We start from the raw sequence: 21,749 nt of genomic DNA, 5'->3' as shown, positions 1-21,749 counted from the left end.
ACACTCCGTTCCCTTGCCAGAAGCCATGTTTTGGCTACAATAAAAGGAAGGCGTAAAAGTCAATCTTTCCTTTATTCAGTTGTAATCAGAGATTATTGATTATTCACTCAGAGGGGCTTATGATAATTGTTCAATTTATCTCTAAGATCACATTTCGCAAAGGCTGCTGAGAGCCGTCAGCGAGTTGCTGCTCTAGCAACGCTCCGGCCAGGTGAATTCCATACAGGGCAGTGGAATTTGATCTCAATAGAATCTTTGCCTTCATGAGAATACAGTCCAGGAAGGAAATAGGCTTCTGTGCTTTGGTGCTTCAAAAAGAAAAGGATTTAAGGACTTTCCATAGATTTTTTCTAAAGAAAATGTCACTGGGGCACCGTTGGTTGGAAATCCAGGCATTTTAAAGTGAGGTTACAGAAGTCAGAAGATGGGAAATTATCACTAAAGAAAGAAAAATTGTTTAAACATAACTTAAGAGGCATAAACAGACCAGAAGGAAAAGAGAGAAATATGCACTTGCACGTTCTGAATACTCACAAGGCATAGTAGGTTTGTCTTTTATCTTCCACTGTAATCATTGTTTTCAATCCCATGTTCCTTCCCTGTTGCCCTGTGGGCGCTTTGAAACAGAATTGACTTACTTTATAAGCGCCTAACAAATGCACAATAAATAAATAAATAAGTTAGAATCATAGATTTCTACACATTCAGAAGTACTGACAATCTAGTTCAGAAAAAAAGAAAAAAAAACTTTGGGTAAGCAGGAGGTATTTGGATTCTGCAGCACGGAGAAAACAGAACTGAATGAAGGGAATCTAGATGGGAAGATGACTGCGTAGTTTAGGAGCAGATGGAGACAATCACTAAGCCGCGCACTTGGTGTTGATTGTCACACTTCCTCGGATCATGGTAGCTCCCAGGACTTATGCTTGGGTCACGTGGTGTTAACCATGTTTCCCACCTAATAAATGGGATGAGCCGCTTCCGGCTTGTCAGTCTGACAAAGAGCTGACTCTTGTGTGGTTATGTGGAGCACCATGCTGGTTCTACACCGAGTGCAGCAGGCCCCATGGCGAGGCCCTGCACGTGGACCGGCATACGGCTGTATGTGCAACCCGGCCTGGGTGCTCCCAAAGTAGGGGCTGCAGTGAGTTGGGTGCCCCCAGCCCACAAGTACCGCTCCGGTGATCCGGAGCCTGCAGGATGATCCCTGTGGATTGTCTGCTGAGTGAACGCAGCCCAACGGTCGACGTCGGGTGATCCTAACATCAGCTGTGGCCAGCTCCGGTGATCCGGGAGCGGACCACAATACTGGCGACGAGGGCTGGTCTGGGCCCCGCATGCTGAAGTGTGTGGGCTGCGGGAAGCCCGTGTTTTTTTTTGTTGTTGTTTTGAACGTCTGCGGCATCAGCCGTAGAAGAAAGGAGGAAGTGCTGCGGGGGTCCAGGGCCCCGTGTTTTGCTATCACACAGGCCTCTTGGTGCCCGCAAGGTGGATGGAATGCAGCGCCGGCCTCATCTGAAGAGGCGGCGGCCGGTCCGTGGCCGCGAGTTAAAAGAAAGGGAGGCAGCTGATGGAGAGGGGTGCCCGTGCTTGCGCTGCTCCAGCTGCAACCCTATCAAAGAGGGTGCTCGTGCTGCCGGGGTCGGTGTGTGCCTGCACCCCCGCCGTGTCCACCGCAACATCAGGTGAGGACATGTTGCGGCCGCAGCAGCTGCGTGTGAAAGGAAGCTCTGTGATGGGAGCAAAGAAAAAAAAATGAAAAAAAGAGCAAAATGGAACAGAGGCCCGTGGCGGCCCCCAGAGTAACAAAGGAGGTGGGCGTGGCCTGTGATCACCGGGCCTGCGGTGGTGAACAAGAAGAGAAAAAAAACATCGGCCCTGCGGCGACCCGAACAGCCGTTGGAAGCGGTCCTAGGAGGGATAAAAGGGAGGAGGAGCTGCGCACCAGCAACATCGACAAGAGGGGCAGCCTGGGGGCACATAGAACACCAGAGGTTCGTGCTGCAAGCCCCGTGAGGTGGGGAATCACCATGCTCTGCTCTGGAAACAGAAAGCATGTCAACAAAGGTCATCTCTATGTCAGTAAGGGCAGCACCAACGGCTCCTGATAGCCCCACGGGTGATACGCCAGCAGGCGTGCACACACCAAGGAGACACGTCATTTGGGGCAGTCCCCAGAGTAAAAGAAGAAGCAGCATTAGCCGCACTGGCGGTGAGTGTGCAGCGTGCAAGAGCCCGAGCATCGATGCAGGGGAGCAAGGCACACGCTCTAGGTTGGAGTAGTAGAAAGGAAAAGGGCGGCCAGGGATAGTGATGGCGTCCCAGGCTGCATGTGCAAGAGTGGTGGTACGATAACCCCTCTCGGTCCCGGCGGTGCAAGTAGAGGCCCCAAGGTGATCCGGGGTCCCGCAGGGGTGGATGGCAAGTGTGAATACAAAAGGTATCTGTGTTTGAGGAGTGCCAGTACAGTGACAATGGCACCTGCAAGACACTGCAAGACACTGGGCCCAATGGAATGTGTTTGTTTTGTTTGTTTGTTTATTATTTATAATGCACGGTCATACCCTAGGGTAACAGGGCGCAGCAGTTACATGAATATGCAAAGCTTGGTTACAACAGTGAAAATATATACATACATACATGTAGAACAAAAGTTATATACATATCTACAGATGATGGTAAAATCTTACTTTTTTAGCCATAGGATGACATTAGTCCGGAAATTGCAGTAGGGGAGGTCTGTTCTCAGAGTGGGGGGCAGGGAGTTCCACAGTTTGGCGGCTTTCGCTGGGAAGCTGTTACCCCTATTGTGGAACGATTGAAGTTGGGAATGGAGAGGCAGTCTTTGTATGCAGTTCTTGTGGGTCTCAAGGAGGTCTGTCTATGGAATCTATCGATCAAGTAGATTGGGGCAGCGTTGTTGAGAGATTTGTGAGTAAGTGACAGGGTTTTTAGCATGATTTTGTCGTTAATGGGGAGCCAATTAATCTTTTGGCTATGTACAGAGATGTGGTCTCTTCTGGAGATGCCTAGTGCCGCTCTGAGGGCGTTATTTTGTCGGGTTTGAATTTTACTGATAGTGGCTTTGGTAGACCCTAGGTAGAGGGCATTGCAATAGTCCAAGCGAGACAGAATAAGGGCTCTAGCAAGGGTAGTGCAACTGGTATCATATAGAAATGGCTTGGCTGCAGGGATCAGTTTGCACATATAGGCAGTAGAGGACGCTAAGGAGTTCACCTGTTTCTTAAAAGAGAGATTTGAGTCTAGGTACACACCCAGTGTTTTGACCTCTTGACCCACTATGATACTGTTACCATCGATTATAAATGAAGAATAGGCATGGCCTAGTTTCTTTAAGCTTCAGGGGGTGCCCAGGATAATGAGTTCAGTCTTGTCATCATTTAGGCATAGTCCATGTGTGGCCATCCATGCCTGGATGATGATGTACACTCTATTCACCAAGGCCAAATCCTTTTCATAATCCCCAGAAAGCGGAAGGAGGATCTGAGTATCATCTTCATAATTAGTGTAGGTGATACCAAGATGATCCAGATCATCGAAAAGGGGCTTAGTAAAGATATTGTGCAGTGTGGGCGAGACACAGGAGCTCTGTGGGACGCTGCAAGAGATAGGTATGGGATCTGCCGCTGCTAAAGGCGAAAAGACCCTCATGGTTCTGCCATTGAGGAAGGATCTAATCCAGGTGATGGCCTCGTTGGAGAAGTGAGCAGCTGTGCCAAGGTGAGTGCATAGGATAGTATGGTCAACAAGGTTGAATGCAGCCGAGAGGTCTAGGAGGAGGAGTAGGGCAGCTTTACCGTTGTCTCTGAGTTCATCGTCTTGTGTCTTAAGGACAATGAGGGCCGTCTCAGTCCCATGTTGGGGGCAGAAGCCTGATTGTCTGGCTCCTAGAAGGTGGTGTGCTTCCAAGTGCTTCTGTATTTGTACATAGGCAACCTTGTCTAAAATGTTTAGAAGAAAGGGTACAGTGGTAATCGGTCTGTAGTTTGTAGGTGTGGAAGGGTCAAGGGTGGGTTTTTTTTAAGAGTTGGAGTACCCAGGATTGTTTAAGATTGGTAGGGATAGTACCAGAGGAGAAGGATGCATTGATTAGCTTAGTGATGAAGGGGGAGAGGTCTCGGGCAGCATCCTTGATGAGCTGTGCGGGGCATAGATCACCCTGACAGTTGGAAGGTTTCAATGACAGGATGATTCTTTCTACTTCGAGTATGGAGACTTTGGTAAAGTTGAAGCGGGTAGATTCAGTGCCTATGGTACTCTCAATCGGTTTGGGTGAGGGGGTGGCATTTAATGAGGCTCTTTTACTGGAGATTTTGTTTTGTAGAGTAGAGATCTTGTTAGCTAATGCGTTTTGGATCTCTGAGCACCAAGTTTTATCTTTGGTGCACGTGTCAAGCGGTGCTAAAGGAGTCTCTATTTCTTTGAGGATAGAGAATAGTTCCTTCGTACTAGATTTAGCTTGGGATATGCACAAGTCGAAAGTGGTTTGTTTTGCTAGGCATATTTCTTTTTTGTAGAGGGCTGAGAGTTTAGTAAATTTGAGTTTATTGGCTGCTGATGGTAGTTTTTCCCAAGTAACCTCGCAATTTCTTTTTTGCTGCCTTAGGTTTTTGACGAATGGTGTAAACCATTTGTTCAGGTGCGTTTTGGGCTTGCTTGGTCTGAGTTTGAGAGGGGCAATTAGGTCCAGTGAGGAGGACATCATTTTGTTATATTCTTTGACCAAAGTTTCAGGATCCAAGTTGTTAGGGAGCATGTTAATTGTGGGGAGTAAGGTCGGGATGTGTCTCTCCATGGTAATACTCTTTTTATTTCTAGTTAGCGTGGGTGGGGCTCTGATGGCTAGTGGGAGTGGGGGTCTGGTGGTAGAGAGCGTGAAGGACACAACGTGGTGGCCCGTCCAAGCTAGAGGTGAAATAGCATGGATATTTGCTTGACAGTTGTAGTCAGCCACCCAATCAAGTATCCTACCTTTGTCGTGTGTAGGTGCATTGCTTCTTTGAGTGAATCCTAATTCAGAAAAGGTATTGGAGGTACTGCTGGCAAGCTGGTCAGTTGTGTCGTTGGAACCCATATTGTGGTCCCCGAGAATAAGTACTTGAGTTGAGTTTTTGAGGTTGTTGGACAAAATGGTATTGGTGTCCTCATCAAATGTTCTTATTGGGCCAGGGGGGCGGTAGATCAGGTGGATATTGAGGGTTTGAGCAGTAGTGAGTAGAACTTTAACAGAGAGCAATTCACAAGAGAGGACATTAATGGGGGTGGTTAATCTCATGGAGAGACTGCATTTGTGAATAATGGCAATACCCCCTCCTCTGGAATTTGGTCTGTCTTGTCTTAATATGGAGTATCTGTCCGGGACTGCTAGCATGAGCATAGGGCCTGCTGCCGGATGTCGCAAGGTCTCTGTGATGGCAAGGAAGTCAAAGTCTTCTCTGAGGATCAAGTCTGCAATTTCCGTAGCGTGAGCTACTAAAGATCTGGCGTTAATTAGCGCTCCTTTGATCTGACGATTTGTGGAAATTATGTGCAGGTGTTGGACTTGTACTTCTTTAGGTTTGTTATGCTTAAATTGACTATTTGGGGGTCTGGAATCAGAATTATGGAGTGGGTTTAAGTTTAGGTTGATTTGGTCAGGCCTGGTTGGCAAGGATTTTAGTCTAGATATAGTGGGCATTGAGCAAATTGGAGGTCCATTTATTTTGGCTAATCTGGCTCTAAGTCTTGAATTCCTATCTAGAGTTGGGCAAGGATTGCTTGTTATTAAGGGTTGGGTGCCATTCATATTTGAAGGTAAGCTGATGAACGGCGTGTTGAGTGAGTACATAAAGATGGGTAAGTAGGGTGGCATGTTATGGAGCATGAGATTGCATATAACGAGCACGAGACAGGCAGTCTGGCTGGTGACCAGCGGGGACATGCTAGATGGTTGGAGGTAGACATTTCTTAGGTGGCTAATTAGTAGTCCTGTCGCTAGGGATGTTTAATTGATGAGATGAGCCTAGTCTACTCAGAAAGGCTAAATCAAACGGATATCTGCAGGTTGAGACGGGCAAGGGATACAGGGTACCTCTTAGATGCAAGTCAGTGGGGCAGCAAGCTAATAGGGACTAACCACAAACTTGTGTCTCTGGTCAAGTAGTAATAGGCCACATACTAATATACAAATGTACAGTGCTAGTAAATGAGCATCAGAGCAATTGGGGCAGGCAATAGCACAGTCATCAATATAGGGAGACAAAGCAGTCAAACATGGGAGGTACTAACCTCGTTAAGGGGTGCACAAAGTAAGTATATGTGCCCTAAACATAGAAGTGTGGGACATAAGTATGAGTAGATACGATAACGGGAGCATGCACATATGGGCACTGGCATAGTGCTAGTGATATAATGTATACAGTCATTGTAACGGTGTGTAGTCTCCAGTAATTACACAGATAGCTATATATATATATATAAAAGCAAATTAAATACAGTGCTATTAAACAGCAAGGCAAATAAGCACAGGCAGAAGCTGTGGGAAGTCAGCAGCAAGAGTGGGAGGCGAGGCAATCAGGCGGAGGAGGCACAGGCCTCGTCGGAGTAAACCAGGATAAAGGTGCAATTTCAACTACAGATGGGATGCTAACTTTGTGCATGAGCAGGGTAGAGGAGGCGGGTTTGCCGGTGAAGGCACTGGTCTAGCGCTAGTAGAATAGAGAGGGTAGGTGAATGCCCTTAATTAGTAGCAGTAAGTACAAATGATACAATCAATTCTGGGCAGATATGTCATATTGCATCAATCGCAGAATGAACAGCATGGCAGCTCGAGCAAAGGCAATTGCATGCTTATGAACATTAATGAGACAGTAGTGCACATGGTCACTTGCTGTTAATTAGGCAAAGTAGTGTGTATGTGGCACTTACACGGCAAGAATAAGTAAACTAGCACATGCAGTGTTGTGGGAGCCGTTCGCTACAGTATAGAATGTAGTAGAGATGCACTTGTTTGCATAGTTCATAGAGATTATAGCTAGCATAGTGCTCGCGGATAGTCTTGTGTTGCCTAATGTGGGAAAGTTAGTGTAGAGGTTCTTGTAGTGGAGGGGGAGCCGTGGCCGGATCAGGCCGTCAGTGCAATATGCTAACGTCTTTCGTCCAACTCAGTAGAAGACGTAGGCAGCGGCAGCGACCATATCTGGGTGGCTAGGCGGGATAGTTAGACGATGCTTGCAGGAGTTGAGTAGAAGGCGGCAAGTGAGTCGTAGGGCGCATAATAGGTTTCAAATGGAAAGAGGGCCAAAATAGCACTCCTCGTGCAGTCGGATGGTTCCAGGAGTCTCACCTTAGTAAATGCAACATCAGAGTCACTGAGCACACGAGCATGTCCAAGCTCGGTCAGGCTCAGTCAGGAAGCAGCCTTTGTCGGTTGCTGGCTTTCGCCTGCCGGTGCTCCCCGATAGGCTAAGGGGATGCGGGCAGCCAATCAAAGGGCAAGGCAGGCTTCTGGCCTTTGCAGCAGTGTAAATTCAATAGGAATAAGCGGCGGCGGCCATCTTTGAGTGGCAAAAAACCTGTTTTTGCAGTTTCAAATTTAGGTGGAATAGGCTTCGTTTTTGTTTCCAGGAAGCGCAGAGGGCTACAATAGATTCTAAGGCAGCGCTTAGTCAGTGCCTTAATTAAGAAGTGAAAATACGATTTTGAAGATGATGTTGGGGCAATGCCTAATAGCAAAAAGGTGTAGCCTCCAGGCTTACCTTTGACCAGGCAGTGCTTGGGGTTGCATGGGGCTGCTCCAGCAGCTGGAGGGAGAGGGAGATCCTGCTCCAACCTCTGCAAGCCAAAAGGACATCAGGCTCAGTCAGGAAGCAGCCTTTGTCGGTTGCCTTCGTCGGGGGCCGGCTTTCGCCTGCCGGTGCTCCCCGATAGGCTAAGGATACTGGAAGGAGGGAAAAAGGGTTGCAGCTCTTGCAAGTGCTTGTGCGCCCTCTGACGTCAGCAATGTCCGGCCAGCAGCCTATGTGTGGAGGGGGAAGTGAAGTGAGTGGTCCGTCATCTTGCCACCGGTGTCCTGCCACTGTTCGCCCAACTGTCTAGAGACTAGGCCGAGGTGGCCCCTGGTACACCTAGGTGCGGCTTTGCCGGCCCTTAACGTTGAGCTGGTCCGTCATCTTGCTACCAGAATCCAGCCACGAGTTTGTCCCACCATCGAGAGACTAGGCCGAGGTTGCCCCTGGTACCCTGGAAAGATGCACATGGAGGTCGGACTGGTATCCTCTGGTGTGGTTCGTGTTGCAAGGGTGTTTTGTCAGTGGTGCAAGTTCCACTCACCCAGGTTAATAAAGGGTGTGCTTGCATGTGGGGTTTCCAACAGGTTGTCAGTAACCCACCAACCCTGACTGTCACCCCCATGGGTACCAAGGCTCAGTCGGTGGGGGTAACCTGGACTACCAAGTGTGTGAAAATTAGTTGCATCTATATTACTAGTGTATTAGTTTGGTTCTTATGGAAAAGGAGGGGTGTTGCATGTCATGCCTCCAGGAAGCATGGTAGCTCCCAGGACTTGTGCTTGGGTCACGTTGTGTTAACCATGTCACCCATCTAATAAATTGGACGAGCCGCTTCCGGCTCGTCAGTCTAACAAAGAACTAACTCTTGTGTGGTTATTTCGAGCACCATGCTGGTGCTATACCGAGTGCAGCAGGCTCCATGGTGAGGCCCTGCACGTGGACAGTGCCCCTGCTGGGCAACAGCGTCCCACCTGAAGGTATTGGCCGTGTGACCATGGCTGGCTGTGCAAACCCGGCTTCTGTGCCCCCAGAGCCGGGGCTGTGGTGAGCTGGGTGCCCCAGCCCACGTGTACCGCTCCGGTGATCCGGAGCCTGCAAGGTGACCCCTGTGGACTGTCTGCTGTGTGAATGCAGCCCAATGGTTGACGTCGGGTGATCCCAACATCAGCTGTAGCCCTCTCTGGTGATCCGGGAGCAGGCCACAGCACTTGGTGACTGCCATGGCGGTCAAATCGCAAAGCAGGGGACATTACCCAGCCTCATGGGTGCGCAGCAGATGTATCATGCACTGCGTTGGATCGCAAGTCATGGGACATGGAAGCAGCGTTCAGAATGCAGTGTTCTAAGCCATTGTATTCTGCATGCGCGCAATTCTCAACTGTTACCAACAGGATAAGCAACACGTTAACCCCAGTTTCTTGACTTGTTTTCCTTGATTGCTGGCTCTTTGACCTCAGCTTCCTGCTTTTTCTAGATTGGACTGGTCCACAGACCCTTGTTTTGGTGATTGAGCTCTGTACAAGACGAAATGGTATGTGAACTTGGTTCAAAGGATTGGCTCTGGATTTCCTCATTCACTCACGGGACAACTGCCTCTGTGAACCTGAGCAGTAGGGACTTCTTGAGGACATCCGTTGTGTGCCTCAACACTTTCCCACTTTTGTACGTGCTCCCGCCACCCAGGTTAGGTCCTTGCACAGTTGTTTTTGTTGCAACTATTGGGATTCCCATTTTTTCTGCTACACCGTTCGTCGGCTCTGTTTTCTCATGCCTGCCTTCCACCGAGATTTCTTTCTTCTCACATCTCGGGTAAAACTATTAAGATATGGGGTGGGTGGACTGTACCGTTGTGTATGCCTAATACCCTTGTACTCACTGTATTGCCTGTTTCATTTGCAGTTTTGGAGAGAGCCTGGTGCAATGCATCCTTCCTTTTCTTTTGCTCCATCAGCTGGCTAGTTCAATGTTTTACCCATCTTCCTCACTAGTTTATTGGGAAGAAGACTAATCAGTTCACCTGGGATATTCACTCCTGACACGTAGCTTCTAAACATTTTAAAGTGAAAAGCAACTTGCTTGGCTTTTATCCATGCATAAGGCATTACATCGACATAACTAAAGGATTTAGGGTGCGAGAATAGTGTTTATGAGCGAGGAAGCGGAAAAGAAATTAGAAGTGACGGCCCAGAAATATGTTTAGAATTACAGGTAGTGACCCTTGAATGGAAAGTACAAGCAACACTCAATACCCAGGAAGGGAAGAAGGAAGCGTTGCTAATGACCTTATAGGCCACCTTTGGATGGTCCGCCAGCATTTTAAACTAATTTCAGTAAAAAATTGCAGTTTTCCTGCTGTAGGTATTCTTCCAGTCTAATGGCACTGAATGGAACGTTCAAGTTGGACCAGCATATCAATGTAGGGAACATTAGATAACACTTCAAAAGACTGAGAGCCACATGGCTCCTCAAATGTCAGACATAGTCATAGTCATACCCAGGAAAGAGAGGAGGAATCTGTGTCCAAGTGCATGAACCAGGAAGGCTGGTCAGAATTGGCGTTCATTACATTGCAAGAAGATTAGTTATCCAAAGCCTGAACCCAGCTCATGGGAAAATGTAGCCTAAGGCATGACCCATGAATGGGTGTAGGTAGTGCTCATGGATTTGCAAGGGGAGGAGTTTGCTCAGGTAATGGCCAAAAAAGGAGGGGTATGTCTAAAGGTCTCTGGATAAATATTTGCAGCTGGCTCTGCATACATTTTAATTAAATATATATCAGGTCCTAGGTACAAAAACTCACCTGGTTCTATGCCTTCATAGCTAATTATACCCAAAAAAAGGGTAGGAAGACATATTGTTGTTCATGGTGCTGGAAAGGGAAGTATTAGCCGAGGCCATGCGCCAGAAAGAAAGAAAAGAGCAGCGCAGCAGAAGAAGAAATTAGATAAAGGTCACAAAACCTGAAGCGAAATATGAAAAAACGGGTCCTGAACAAGAAAGAGAGAAGGAAACAGAGGGCCTGCACCGAGTCAACTGAGAAACAAAGTTCCTAAATGCGCAAGGGGGAGTGTAAGGCAACACAGTTAGGGCATTGACAAAAGGGATTACAGCATAAGTAGCTATCTGGCTTAGCAGGGTGTATTTACCAGTATCCACCCCAACAACCTTCTTTCAGCAAGCAGTGAGGAATACATCGTGTTGCTTTTATAGCCTCCCTTGGGCAACTAATGTCAAAGCTGTATTAGATGTTTCCCCAAATCTCAAAAAAGGTAAACAGTGGCTTACCAGAGTGGAGCTGCTGCGGGGAAGGAGTGGATCTAGGTCTTGCAGTGTAGGAACTCTGAAACTCTCCAGTGACGTCCTGTGTAAAAAAGTGGTCCACAGTCAGAATTTGCAATGTGAAGATCAGAGAAAGAATATGGAAATAACAGAGGGACTTTATTAGTAAGGAGCAAAAAAAAGAACGTGTGAAAATGTCAACTTGTTATTAATCAACACAATGGCATATGTACTGACAGCCCGTTGTCCTTCTTCCTATAGATACTGACAATGTCCTAAGTGCTGCTAGCTGCAACTTGAAAAAAAATAAGAGGAACATTTTGCAAATGCTCCATTACAGGTCCCGCCCCAATTGGCATGTTATACCTCACTCCTTTTCTCTTTGTCATACAGAAAGAGTAGACACAGCGGGGGCTAAATTAGTGGGTTTGTCAGCAGGAAAGGGCTACTAGAACAGGAGTTACTATGCCGAGAAACGTCTCATCCCCAGACGCATAGAAAGCATGAATCTGATAGGAGGGAGGCAGCCTTTTAATTAACACAGTTAGCTAAAGAGGCTGTTCGGGTGGCATGACAAAGCCAATCCTCTAATCTTGAGCTATCACACATGGAGTAATCCAAATACATAACATTTTCTCTCTCGATGTTTCTCTGGCTTGCTCCTGGCAATGCAGATCATAACAGGAAATGGCTACTTATTTATCTAGTTAACAATTAGAAGAAACAGGAAACACATAACAATTTTTACAAAATGTGTGAACAGTAACACACATTGCTGCCTGACGAATGACACAGAGAAGACGATGACAATGAAAAGCTAAAATAGCAGGCTAGGCGCCACTCTAATTTTAGATACCTTCAAGAGTAGCTGTGACAGCATTTGTATGCAATTCTAGCATGGAAGACACCACATCACAGGAAACAAGCTCGTCGGTCATATGTTTACCAAGTGCGCATTCACCATATCTCCATATGAACCTCATGACCCAGCACTGAAAGACACCCCTCACCAGTATCAAAAATGTACTTCATGAAATGGTACGGCTTCCTTCTATTTGCGTGTTAGCACGCCTAGGCAACCAGACAGGGTGCTCTGCCCCTCACTGATTGTTTAAGTACAATATTGTAAATGTGTTGCCTGTGAATGAAGATTTTCTTTTCACTGATGGAGGCCAGGAAGGACTTGAGAGAGAAATATATCTTTCTTGTGGAAAGACACCGTCAGGAACCCTCAAAGGAAACAGACTTGCCTCACCCACACTTTGAAGAATCTGTGGTGATAGATGTTTTTAGATCTGTGGCAACAAATCATATCCCCATAAAAAGGTTAGTTCCACAGTAGATCATTCTTAACAATAACTGAAAAAGGCATCTGAGCATTCGTATTTCTGGGCTCCTTACACCAGAAGAGATAACAAGTGTATTTGAAACCTCAACATCATGAGCAAATCAAGGAAAGTGATATGCATACATGAGGCCGTTCTCTCCAAGAACCTTTGAAACCATTGTTGGAGGCTTGACTCTTGAAGCAAATGTGAGCTTGCCGAGGATCTTGCATTCCCTCTGAAGAGAGTAAGGCTCATCCAGCCTTTTACCAACCATTGCCAGATGAATCTGAGGCATTGTGAAGGAAAGGAGGGGGACCTTAAAATGATGAAAGAAAGCCATTTGTGATGAGTCGGACACAGAAGCATATTTTGATTGCTATATACTTTTATTCAAGAGAAAAGGGGTTGGAGAAACACCTACCTTTCCCTATAGCTATGAGGGGTTTCACTGCTTCAACCAAAATGACTAGTGTCCAAGTCAGGATGTCCAAAAGTAAAAGTCCTGTGTCCAAAACCTAAGCTGACCCTCACATTCTAAACTAATCTTACAGTGAAAGGGTGAATGGTCTTTTGACTGCGTCCTTGCAGCTCTACTTTGCAAGTTCAACTTAAAGTTCCAAAAAAGTGCAAAAAGGAAACAAACAACCAATGTTCCACAAGGATATGAAAGGGGTTCCCTTCCCCTACAATTCCACAGTTCCTTCAAAACACACAGTCTCAAGATATCAACAGGTCTTCACTTCCTTCTTCTGGTTTTCCAATGTTGCCACAAAATAAAATATATTTTCCTCTTTTACACAAGGCTTGTAGCATCAAGATATAGCTTCTCCTCTCTTGACAACTACAAGTTTCCTTACATCAGTTAATATGCTTTACAACACTAAGACATTGCTCCTTCTCTCTGAAAGAACAGAACTTCCGCTCTTTTGCAGATTTCACAGGTTCAAGAGATTGCTTCTCCTCTCTTGACAAAATGACTGAAATATGTACAGCTTTAATATCTTTCAAAACAGTCTACCTGGTATACTCTCCTGCCAGGTTTTATTCAAACATCTCAGTTCAGAGTTCTCCAAACAACGCACCTGGTATACTCTACTGCCAGGTATGACTCAAGTTTACTTGTATTATATTTTACAGTGTTTTATTCTCTTCACATGCCTCCGCGAGTGGCGTTCGCTGAATAAGTCTTCCTCCTCTTTGCGTCAGAGTCTCTTGTACTCTCTGGTCTTCTCACCGCTCTGGCATTCGCGTTGTAGCTTCCACTGCTCTGTGTATTGTGACAGCAGTCCTCCCGGTCTCGAGTCTCTCCTGCCAACATCTTCCCGACAGTTCTTCTGCTCTGCTTGCCACAACCTGGCTGCTTCCCAGACCGCATCGGCAGAGGAGATTCTCCATCTTTCAATCTAACCGTAGCTTTAAAGCTTTCTGGTATGGGTCACCTGATCAGAAGGACTAGAGTGCATCACATGCTTCTTGTTGTTACTCTGCATTGCTCTTGTTCTCTTCCTCGTCCAAGTGGATTCATGGGAACCAAGATATATTTGCCCATGGCTTTCAATATCTTTTTCTGCACTGTATGCCATGCAGGTTTGAGATGCATATAGAGGACTAATATTATTAGCCCTTCCAAGGAGGGGGAGGCATTATGTAATTTCCATGGCGAACCGCCTGCACTCGCCCGAGGTTGGTCTGCCCCCATGTCGTCCTCCCGCAGATAGTCACCCCCGGGGTTGGAGTCAGATAGTTTATGCCCATCCCTGGCAACATGGGGAAAGACTTTTCCCGGGGCATCAGGGACGACTTCGTCATATTTGTCATACAAGTTTAAACAAAATATAACAGACCTTATGGTGGCAGGGCACAGTCACAGACACATAAGGGGCGAAGCAATGTAAGCTATGACATTGTTGAAGATACGAGGGGATGGTTATAGGTCACATGTGGGGACCCAATTCTGGAAATGAATTCAACGCACAACAAACCTGCAGAATCTCTTGGGGGGGGTCATCATTGCCTTCTGTAAGCTAATGTTCCCATCATTTAAAGCTGTCATGGTGTAGCCATGAATCCCAGTGTTCAAGGACTTGTTTAGAAGGAAAATATTGAATTGAAACAAATCCAAGATATTATGCAGGCCACCACACCCTGTCTAATATAGCAAGTAAGAATTGTAGATTTCACTCCTGTGAGGGGCATTGGACCTATGACCCCTTGGCCCCTGGATTTATTTCAATATTTTTGCTGATAGGCTTGGGAGAGAAAGTGGACAACCTATGAGGTAGAAGCCCTGGAACATGATCTACAGGTTCCATCTACAGGTTATGCTTGTTCTCCAGGGTGGCAGATTACTCAACACTCTCACCATGATGATTGGTGGACCATCACTTTTTCTTCTTTTGGCCTGATAATGTGCTGAAGAAGAATCTCTTGATTACTCTTTTTTACTTCGTCCTGTGCCTGCTTCCCATGTGTGTTAATCCTCTAGCGCCCTGAAAGTATCTGAATCGATTTTTGGGTGGGATTCAGGCATATCTTGAAACAGGTTGGATGGAACATTGAGAGCAATTATTGCTAGGATCTTTTCAGTCTGAATGACAGAAATCCAGTTAGCAAGCTGCTCATAGGTGGAGTCAGACAGTTCAGCGGGGGTTGGTCCAATACCTCCTCCAGTGCCTACAATTTTAGAAAAACACTGCAACCAGGTTTACCTCCATATGTCTGCTCCTGAATTGGCTCTTGATGCAATGTCACCACAATAACAGTAGCAAACCGGTGTGGTGGGGCAAGGTGCATCCCGTAAAACACATGCTATTAAACCTTGAAAACACAACAGGGCCTCATTCCGAGTTTGGTGTTAATTCAGTTACTGCCAAAAAAGTCTCAGTAGCCAAATTACTGCCACTTGTTTAATGCACCCGAAACTTGTGATGATGCCCCATGTCTGTTACTACTCTCCTTACACAAACTCAAACCACGAGACCAGATCAAACATTTACCATGCAACCTTATTTGTTGTGCCATTTTTAGTACCAATAAAACAATTCACAAGTGTAGTCTAATTATCACCACTTCACTGGTTATACAATTTGCGACCTGCCACCAAACACCAAATGACAAAGTGTCATGTTATATATTGTTAATCGTTTATGCTGTTATGGAGTACGTGACACCAGGTTCCTCTCACTTCTAAGTGTTGAAGTATCAGCTGCTACTATTACATATTCAATAGTACTCAATATATGGACATTAGAAGGATGAAAGGCTAAGTAGATCATGTGGCAGGATTTGAATTTATGATGTGCAACATGCCCCACCTCTGAAGAGAGAGCTTTTCTTGGACGCCATCCACCCGGGCATCAAGACACATTTGAAGAACCAACATAAAAAGTATTAGTTAATTAATAAAGATAATTACTGGGTTTCAATTATATATCAGTCTTATTCCAATGTTTGCATATAACAACCAATTAAAATCCATTGTTCCAGTCCACTTGAAATTAATTAACATTCCTCCGGGGGAAGCAGGTGGTACTAACAAGTTACGTTTATTAGTGGAAAGGCTCAGAGCGCACATGTGCAAGAAAGCAGTCCAACATCTGAAACGAATGCAATAATGTATAACTGAAAAAGCCGCAGGGCAATCCACAATATGCAATAATTAGAGATTGATTATGAAGGACTAGGCTGACAAAGATTTCATTTTTGTATTTAATCAAATAATTAATCGATTGGTTATCAATGGTAGGTACCTGAGTAAGTTCAGTTGAAAATGGGCTTAAACGGGGCTGAAATCCAATTCAGCTACTGGTAAGTAGAACAGTTCTAAAGTTAGTCTATAGACAATCTTACCTAAACAGACTAATTATTAATACAAATTAGATAGAAGTAGGCTCATTATTTGCCTTCATACAGTGACCACATGGGCCAGAGGACACCTCACCAGGAACATACAAATCTGTTTCCCTTTTTTAATAGTTACCCTGAACACAGCCTGTTGGTGAGATGACAGTTAGCAGCACCAGCTATGCCAATCCACTTTATGAAGCCACATCCCGCCACAAAAGAATCCAAGATGGCCTGGCAGTGTCATGAAGAGAAGCATTCCGGTGGCAATACACTGAGAAAAGTTGCCTCGTTATCCAGAGAAGAAGTTGCAAAGGAGGTTGGGACATGGGTCGTGCACAAAGCAATATGATATAACGTGCCAAAGCCGTGCTCATTGGGCCATGTGCTTAGTTTCAGTTGTATATCTAGTGACAGGGTGGAGTGAGGCTTCTTGCATAATTACGTGCAGTGTCTGGAAAGGTATTTTCGTCCTCAACAACAACAAATATGAGATAAGAGGCATTCAAGTGTCATCTGGATAGGTGAGGGAAACTGTTCTGTTAGAGCCATCCACACCACCATTCCATTAAAAATGGAATGGAAGAACTGTGCCTTTAGAGCCCTCCTTCATGTCATCCAGGGATTGCAAGCCTAAAAATGTCTGATTAAAAGCTACTAAAATGCATAAAAAGTCACTCGTCATCTCAACTGTCCCCGTGCACAAACGACACCATTTCGTATTCGCCAAGAGCCAATTACCACTCACCAATGGCTAGTGGCAAGTGCATTTTTTCAGGCCTGATCTAAGGTGCGCTTATTAGGGTCAGATTCCAATTCTTCAGCTTGAAGTGGGAGAATGTTGCTGACCTAAGTGTGGGCCAGCAAGGTTGGATTGTCAGCATCAGTTTAGGAACCTGAGGTAGAAATGAATTAACGATAAGGCTCTTTCACAATCATTGTCAGCATGCAGAAAGCGATGGGCCTGTATGTAAAATGTTTTTAGTGCAATTAAGGCATAGGCTCTATAAAGGTACCAATGAGCTGTAATTCCATTAATGGTGCTGGCTTCAGGAAATGGTATGGCAGTCGGAAACTATGTTCCCCAAATCCTAGTACTAAATGGGGGTAAAGACTGAGTATGCATGAACGCAGGGTAGCAGAGGACAAGAGCAGCCACCACTCTGAGGTGAAACTGTATAACGTTTCCACGGTCAAGTCTGCCGATGAGCAAAGTGGTTCCATACTCAGCCCATAAGTGTCTAAGACTCTAATCTAGCAGAGCCCACTCAAGATAAAGAGCCTCCACCCTTCTTCTTGATCTTTCCACCACTAGATACAGCACACATCGTGGTTCTTTCTACACACAAGAAAGACAACAAGGTTGGAAGCTGGGCACATGGTGCTTGTAGGCTTGCGTCAGTGCAACAAATTGTCAAATCATTAAATCCACTAATGGCAAGAGCATGGGGTGTATTTTGCAGTCTTCTTGGCTCTGGTATGTGGCTCAGAGACAGCACTCAATTTAGCCCCATGGGAATCAATGTAATCGCCACTGGGAACATCAGGGTAGGACCCGGAAGATCCATCCCTATTGGCAACCTAGGCCCAGGGCCAAGTTAGTTTAGACAATGATAGTACTGTGGGCCAGGCCACGGTGGAATTAGGCGTTGATGGCATCACATGCAAATCCCTGGCAATATTAGGCATTGTGTGGAACACATGATAGAAGGAACAGTACACTTCTGTCGGGATGTGGATCTGCTGTTTTCACACCTTCCCTCATCTTTCAAGAAGGGACACACAGCCAGTACAGGTCAACACACTGAGAAAGCCAAGATGTCAACTGGAAGTCACGTTGATGTAAAGAAAATGGAGAACTATTCTTGACGACTCCTACAACACACGCTTTGCTGTTTTCAATGTCTTCACAGTTATATGTGATTTTAAAGAAGGAATAATATCCAAATGGATATATAACGAAAGGTACACGTAACTTACCTGTAACTCTTGTTCTCCAGCATGGGTCTTGCATGGATCCACATGCTCATGAATATTCCCTGTCATCAGGCTGGGAATCTTCGGTAAAAAAGAAAGCAGTTTAGCTTTAAACTAAAAATGATCATCTCCTCTAGAACCTTTCAGTGTCCTTTGGGTCATACTGCCCCCAGCCAATGAGGATCATCCTCCTATGCTCCACTCATGGTGGCCATCGTCAGATTTGGTAGTGCACGTAGAGTGGCAGTATGAACCAAGAAGACCCAGTGAGAGGAACGATGGGGGGTTTTGCATGTGAATCCATGCATTACCCATGATGGAGAACAAGAGTTAGAGGTAAGTACCGTGTACCTTCTCCAGCATGGGTTCTTGCATGGATTCACATGCTCATGAATACGATTACACAGCAGTAAATGTACACAACCTTGGGAGGTGGTAAGGCTCACAGAAGCAATACACTTACCCCTGGAACAGACTTACCTCAAACAAACAGGCTGCATAGCACTGCTTTGCCACCCAGGACTCCTCCCTGGAATCTGTGACAACACAGCAGAATCTTGTGAAGGTGTGGATAGACCTCCACGTAGCATCCCTGCAGAGGTTGAGCAGAGGGACACGAGAGAGAAATGCAGTTGTTGCCACAATGGCTCTAGAAGTGGTCTGTTGGCCACACAATGGCAATACATGATACAGACGGAAAGCAACCTGGAAATGGAACCCTTAAACAGAGTCTTTCCATTTCCCACAGGTCCAAAATTGATGAAAATCTGAGAAATCTATCGAAATACCTTTGTTCATGCCACGTAAAACTTCAGGGCGCGCGCAACGTCCAGTGAATGCAACGTCCTTTCAGCAGGCGAAGAAGGATTCACAATGAAAGTGGCAGAACCAAGGGCTTGTTGAGATGAATGTTCGACAGATACTTCGGCTTAGTGGCATGGAAGGACCAATGCAGAGGTTTACAGGAGAGGGCCTGTATCTCCCCTACCCGCCTGGCCGAGGTGTTCGCCACAAGGAAGGCGGTTTTACATGACAGGAGCCTTAAAGGGGCACAATGCATTGGTTCAAATGGAGGCCCCATCAGTTTAGACAGTACTACGTTCAGTTCCCACGCCGGTGCAGGAGCTTTTCCTGGTGGGAATGTTCTGAAGAGACTCTTGAGGAACTCCTTAACGAGCCTGTCCGACCACAGCGAGAGCTTGCCCGCAGCCTGTGTGTACTGGGATATGGCAGGTAAGTGGACTTTTTTAAAATTTTGTTTTATTTTTTTAGGTAGGTGGACTTTGATAGATGCATGGGCAAGGCCAGCATTGGCCAGTGAGAGCAGGTATTGGAGGAGCTGCGGGGCAGTCACGAGCAGCAGCAACATCTTCCGCGCCGGGCACCACATCATAAAGTGCTTTCATTTGTGCCTGTAGCAAGTGAACGTATAGGGAGCCCTGGGCTTAGCCAGGATCTTCGTGCATTCTAAAGACAGCGAATGGTGTTCAAATTCTGCAGGAGCCAGGCCACTAGGTTGAGTGACGCTGGGTCGTGGTGCAGGATTGAACCTCCTTCTCTGGAGAGGAGGTTGGGAAATGGAGTTAGTTGGATGACCGGAACCACCGACAGATGGAGAAGCTCTGGGTACCAGATTTGCCTTGGCCATGCCGGTGCAATGAGGGTCATTCTGCAGTGGCAACATCTGAGTGTGTTGATCACATGTAGTAGAAACGGAATTGGAGGGAAAGCGTACAGGAAGAGACTCTTGCAGGGGAACGAGAAGGCATCCCCCAGGCTCCTTGGCTGAGGATACCTGCTGGCAAACTTCTGACATTTGGAGTTGTGCAGCTGTCACAGAGAGGTCAATTTGAATAAGACCCCATTTGCTGAAGAGGTGCAATACTTGCACTTGCTGAAGCTTCCATGCATGGCAGCACTGTAGCTCCCTGCTGAGAGAGTCCACGATTGTGTTCTTGACGCCTGCCAGGTAAAAAAGGATTAGAAACATGTGCTGAAGAATGGTCCCAGGCCATAGAGACTGGCCTTCCAGGGAGAGAGTGGGGAAGCGCGTCCCGCACTGTTTCCTGATGTAAAATAAGGTGGTTGTGTTGTCCATGAAGACCCGCACCACCTTTCCCTAGAGTTGAGGCTGGAAAGACTTGAGGGCCCAGAAGACCGCCTACAGTTCCAGGACATTTATGTGCAGCTCCTTTTCTTCCAAGAGCCAGAGGCCTCTAGCGTGAGAATGTCCTGGGTGGGGTCCCCAACCTTCCAGGGAGACGTCAGCCGTGACTTTAGCCTGGTAGGGAGGCATTTGAAAGGGAGATCCCTGTGTAAGGAGTGGACGAACTGACCACCACTGCAGGGTTTGACGGAATGCCTGACTGAGGACGATCTTGTCTGTCCATGTGCCTGTGACTTGCTGCCACCTAGCATCCAGAAATTCTTGCAGGGGTCTCATCCAAAGCCTGCAAAAGGGGACCAGGTGGATGCAGGAAGACATCATACCCAACAGGGACTTGATTGACAAGACCGTTTCAATGGCTGCTGCCCAGAGCCATCGGACCTTTCCCAGGATGTCCTTCACCCTCTCCTCTGAGGGAGTCGCAATGCACGGGATTGTGTTGAGTATGGTGCCCAGGAACAGTGCATTCTGTGATGGCACTACACAGGACTTCGGATAGTTGATCAAGAAGCCTAGTGATGCTAGAAGTTGTATGGTCTCTTCCTTGTGCTGGGTTACCAGAGTGTGGGAGCGGGACCGAATGAGCCAATCATCCAGGTAAGGGTAGGCATGGATTTTCTTGCGGCGTAGATGTGCTGCCACTGGGGGCAAGCATTTGGTGAACACCCTTAGAGCCGATTTCAGGCCGAAGGGAAGGCCCTTGAACTGGTAATGTCTTCCCTGGATGACAAAAGGCAGGAACCTCCGGTGCTTGTGATGAATGGGGATGTGGAAGTACGCATCCTCCAAGTCGAGAGTTGCCAGAAAACCCCCTTCCTCCAGCTGGTCGAGCACATGCAGCAGTGTGATCATCCTGAACTTTTGGGATTTGAGGCACTTGTTGAGGTGCTGCAAGTCTAGGATTGATCGCCACAATGTTGACTTCTTCTTTAACAAAAAGTATCTGCAGTACATTTCGGAGCCCCAGAGGTGCTGAGGGACTGGTTCTATTGCCCCTTTGTGAAGCATGGTCGAGACCTCCTGCAGCAGCTTTGCCATGTGCAGCTCTTGATGTGTGAGGGGAGAAATGCAGGGGGCATCTGTCTTGAAATTCCAAAGTGTGCCCCTGCTTCAGAACGTCCAGTACCCTTTTGTCTGTGGAGATCTTTCGCAACTGATTGACAAAGTTTGATAGTCGGCCTCCCACTGCGGTGCAGAAGAGGGGGTGTGGGTCTTGGGCCGGTTCAGGCCTTCCTTGGCATCTGTGTCCTGGATAGGGGGGCGACGATGATGCTTGGTGCCACTGCCGTAGGCCTGGGAGTGACCCCTATAAGCCTCCTGGGAGGTGGAGCGGTAGGGCTGGTGATAGGGAAAGGTGTAACCCTG

General features: G+C 46.7%; 1 protein-coding gene across 4 annotated transcripts in view; it reads right to left on the bottom strand.

The window, feature by feature from the left end:
* Window positions 1-21,749, bottom strand: part of EHBP1L1 (EH domain binding protein 1 like 1) — a 745,047-nt gene that overhangs the window by 88,189 nt on the left and 635,109 nt on the right. For all 4 annotated transcript variants that reach the window (XM_069644852.1, XM_069644854.1, XM_069644853.1 and 1 more), the window contains one exon: window positions 11,076-11,151. In XM_069644852.1, the coding sequence (XP_069500953.1) occupies window positions 11,076-11,151 (76 nt within the window). The remainder of the gene's footprint in view (window positions 1-11,075; window positions 11,152-21,749) is intronic.

The sequence above is a fragment of the Ambystoma mexicanum genome, chromosome 2p (genome assembly GCF_040938575.1).
Source record: "Ambystoma mexicanum isolate Mex_15411 chromosome 2p, UKY_AmexF1_1, whole genome shotgun sequence".
Taxonomy (NCBI): domain Eukaryota; kingdom Metazoa; phylum Chordata; class Amphibia; order Caudata; family Ambystomatidae; genus Ambystoma; species Ambystoma mexicanum.
Note: the sequence above shows the minus strand (reverse complement) of the source record. Positions and strands in the feature narration are given on the sequence as shown.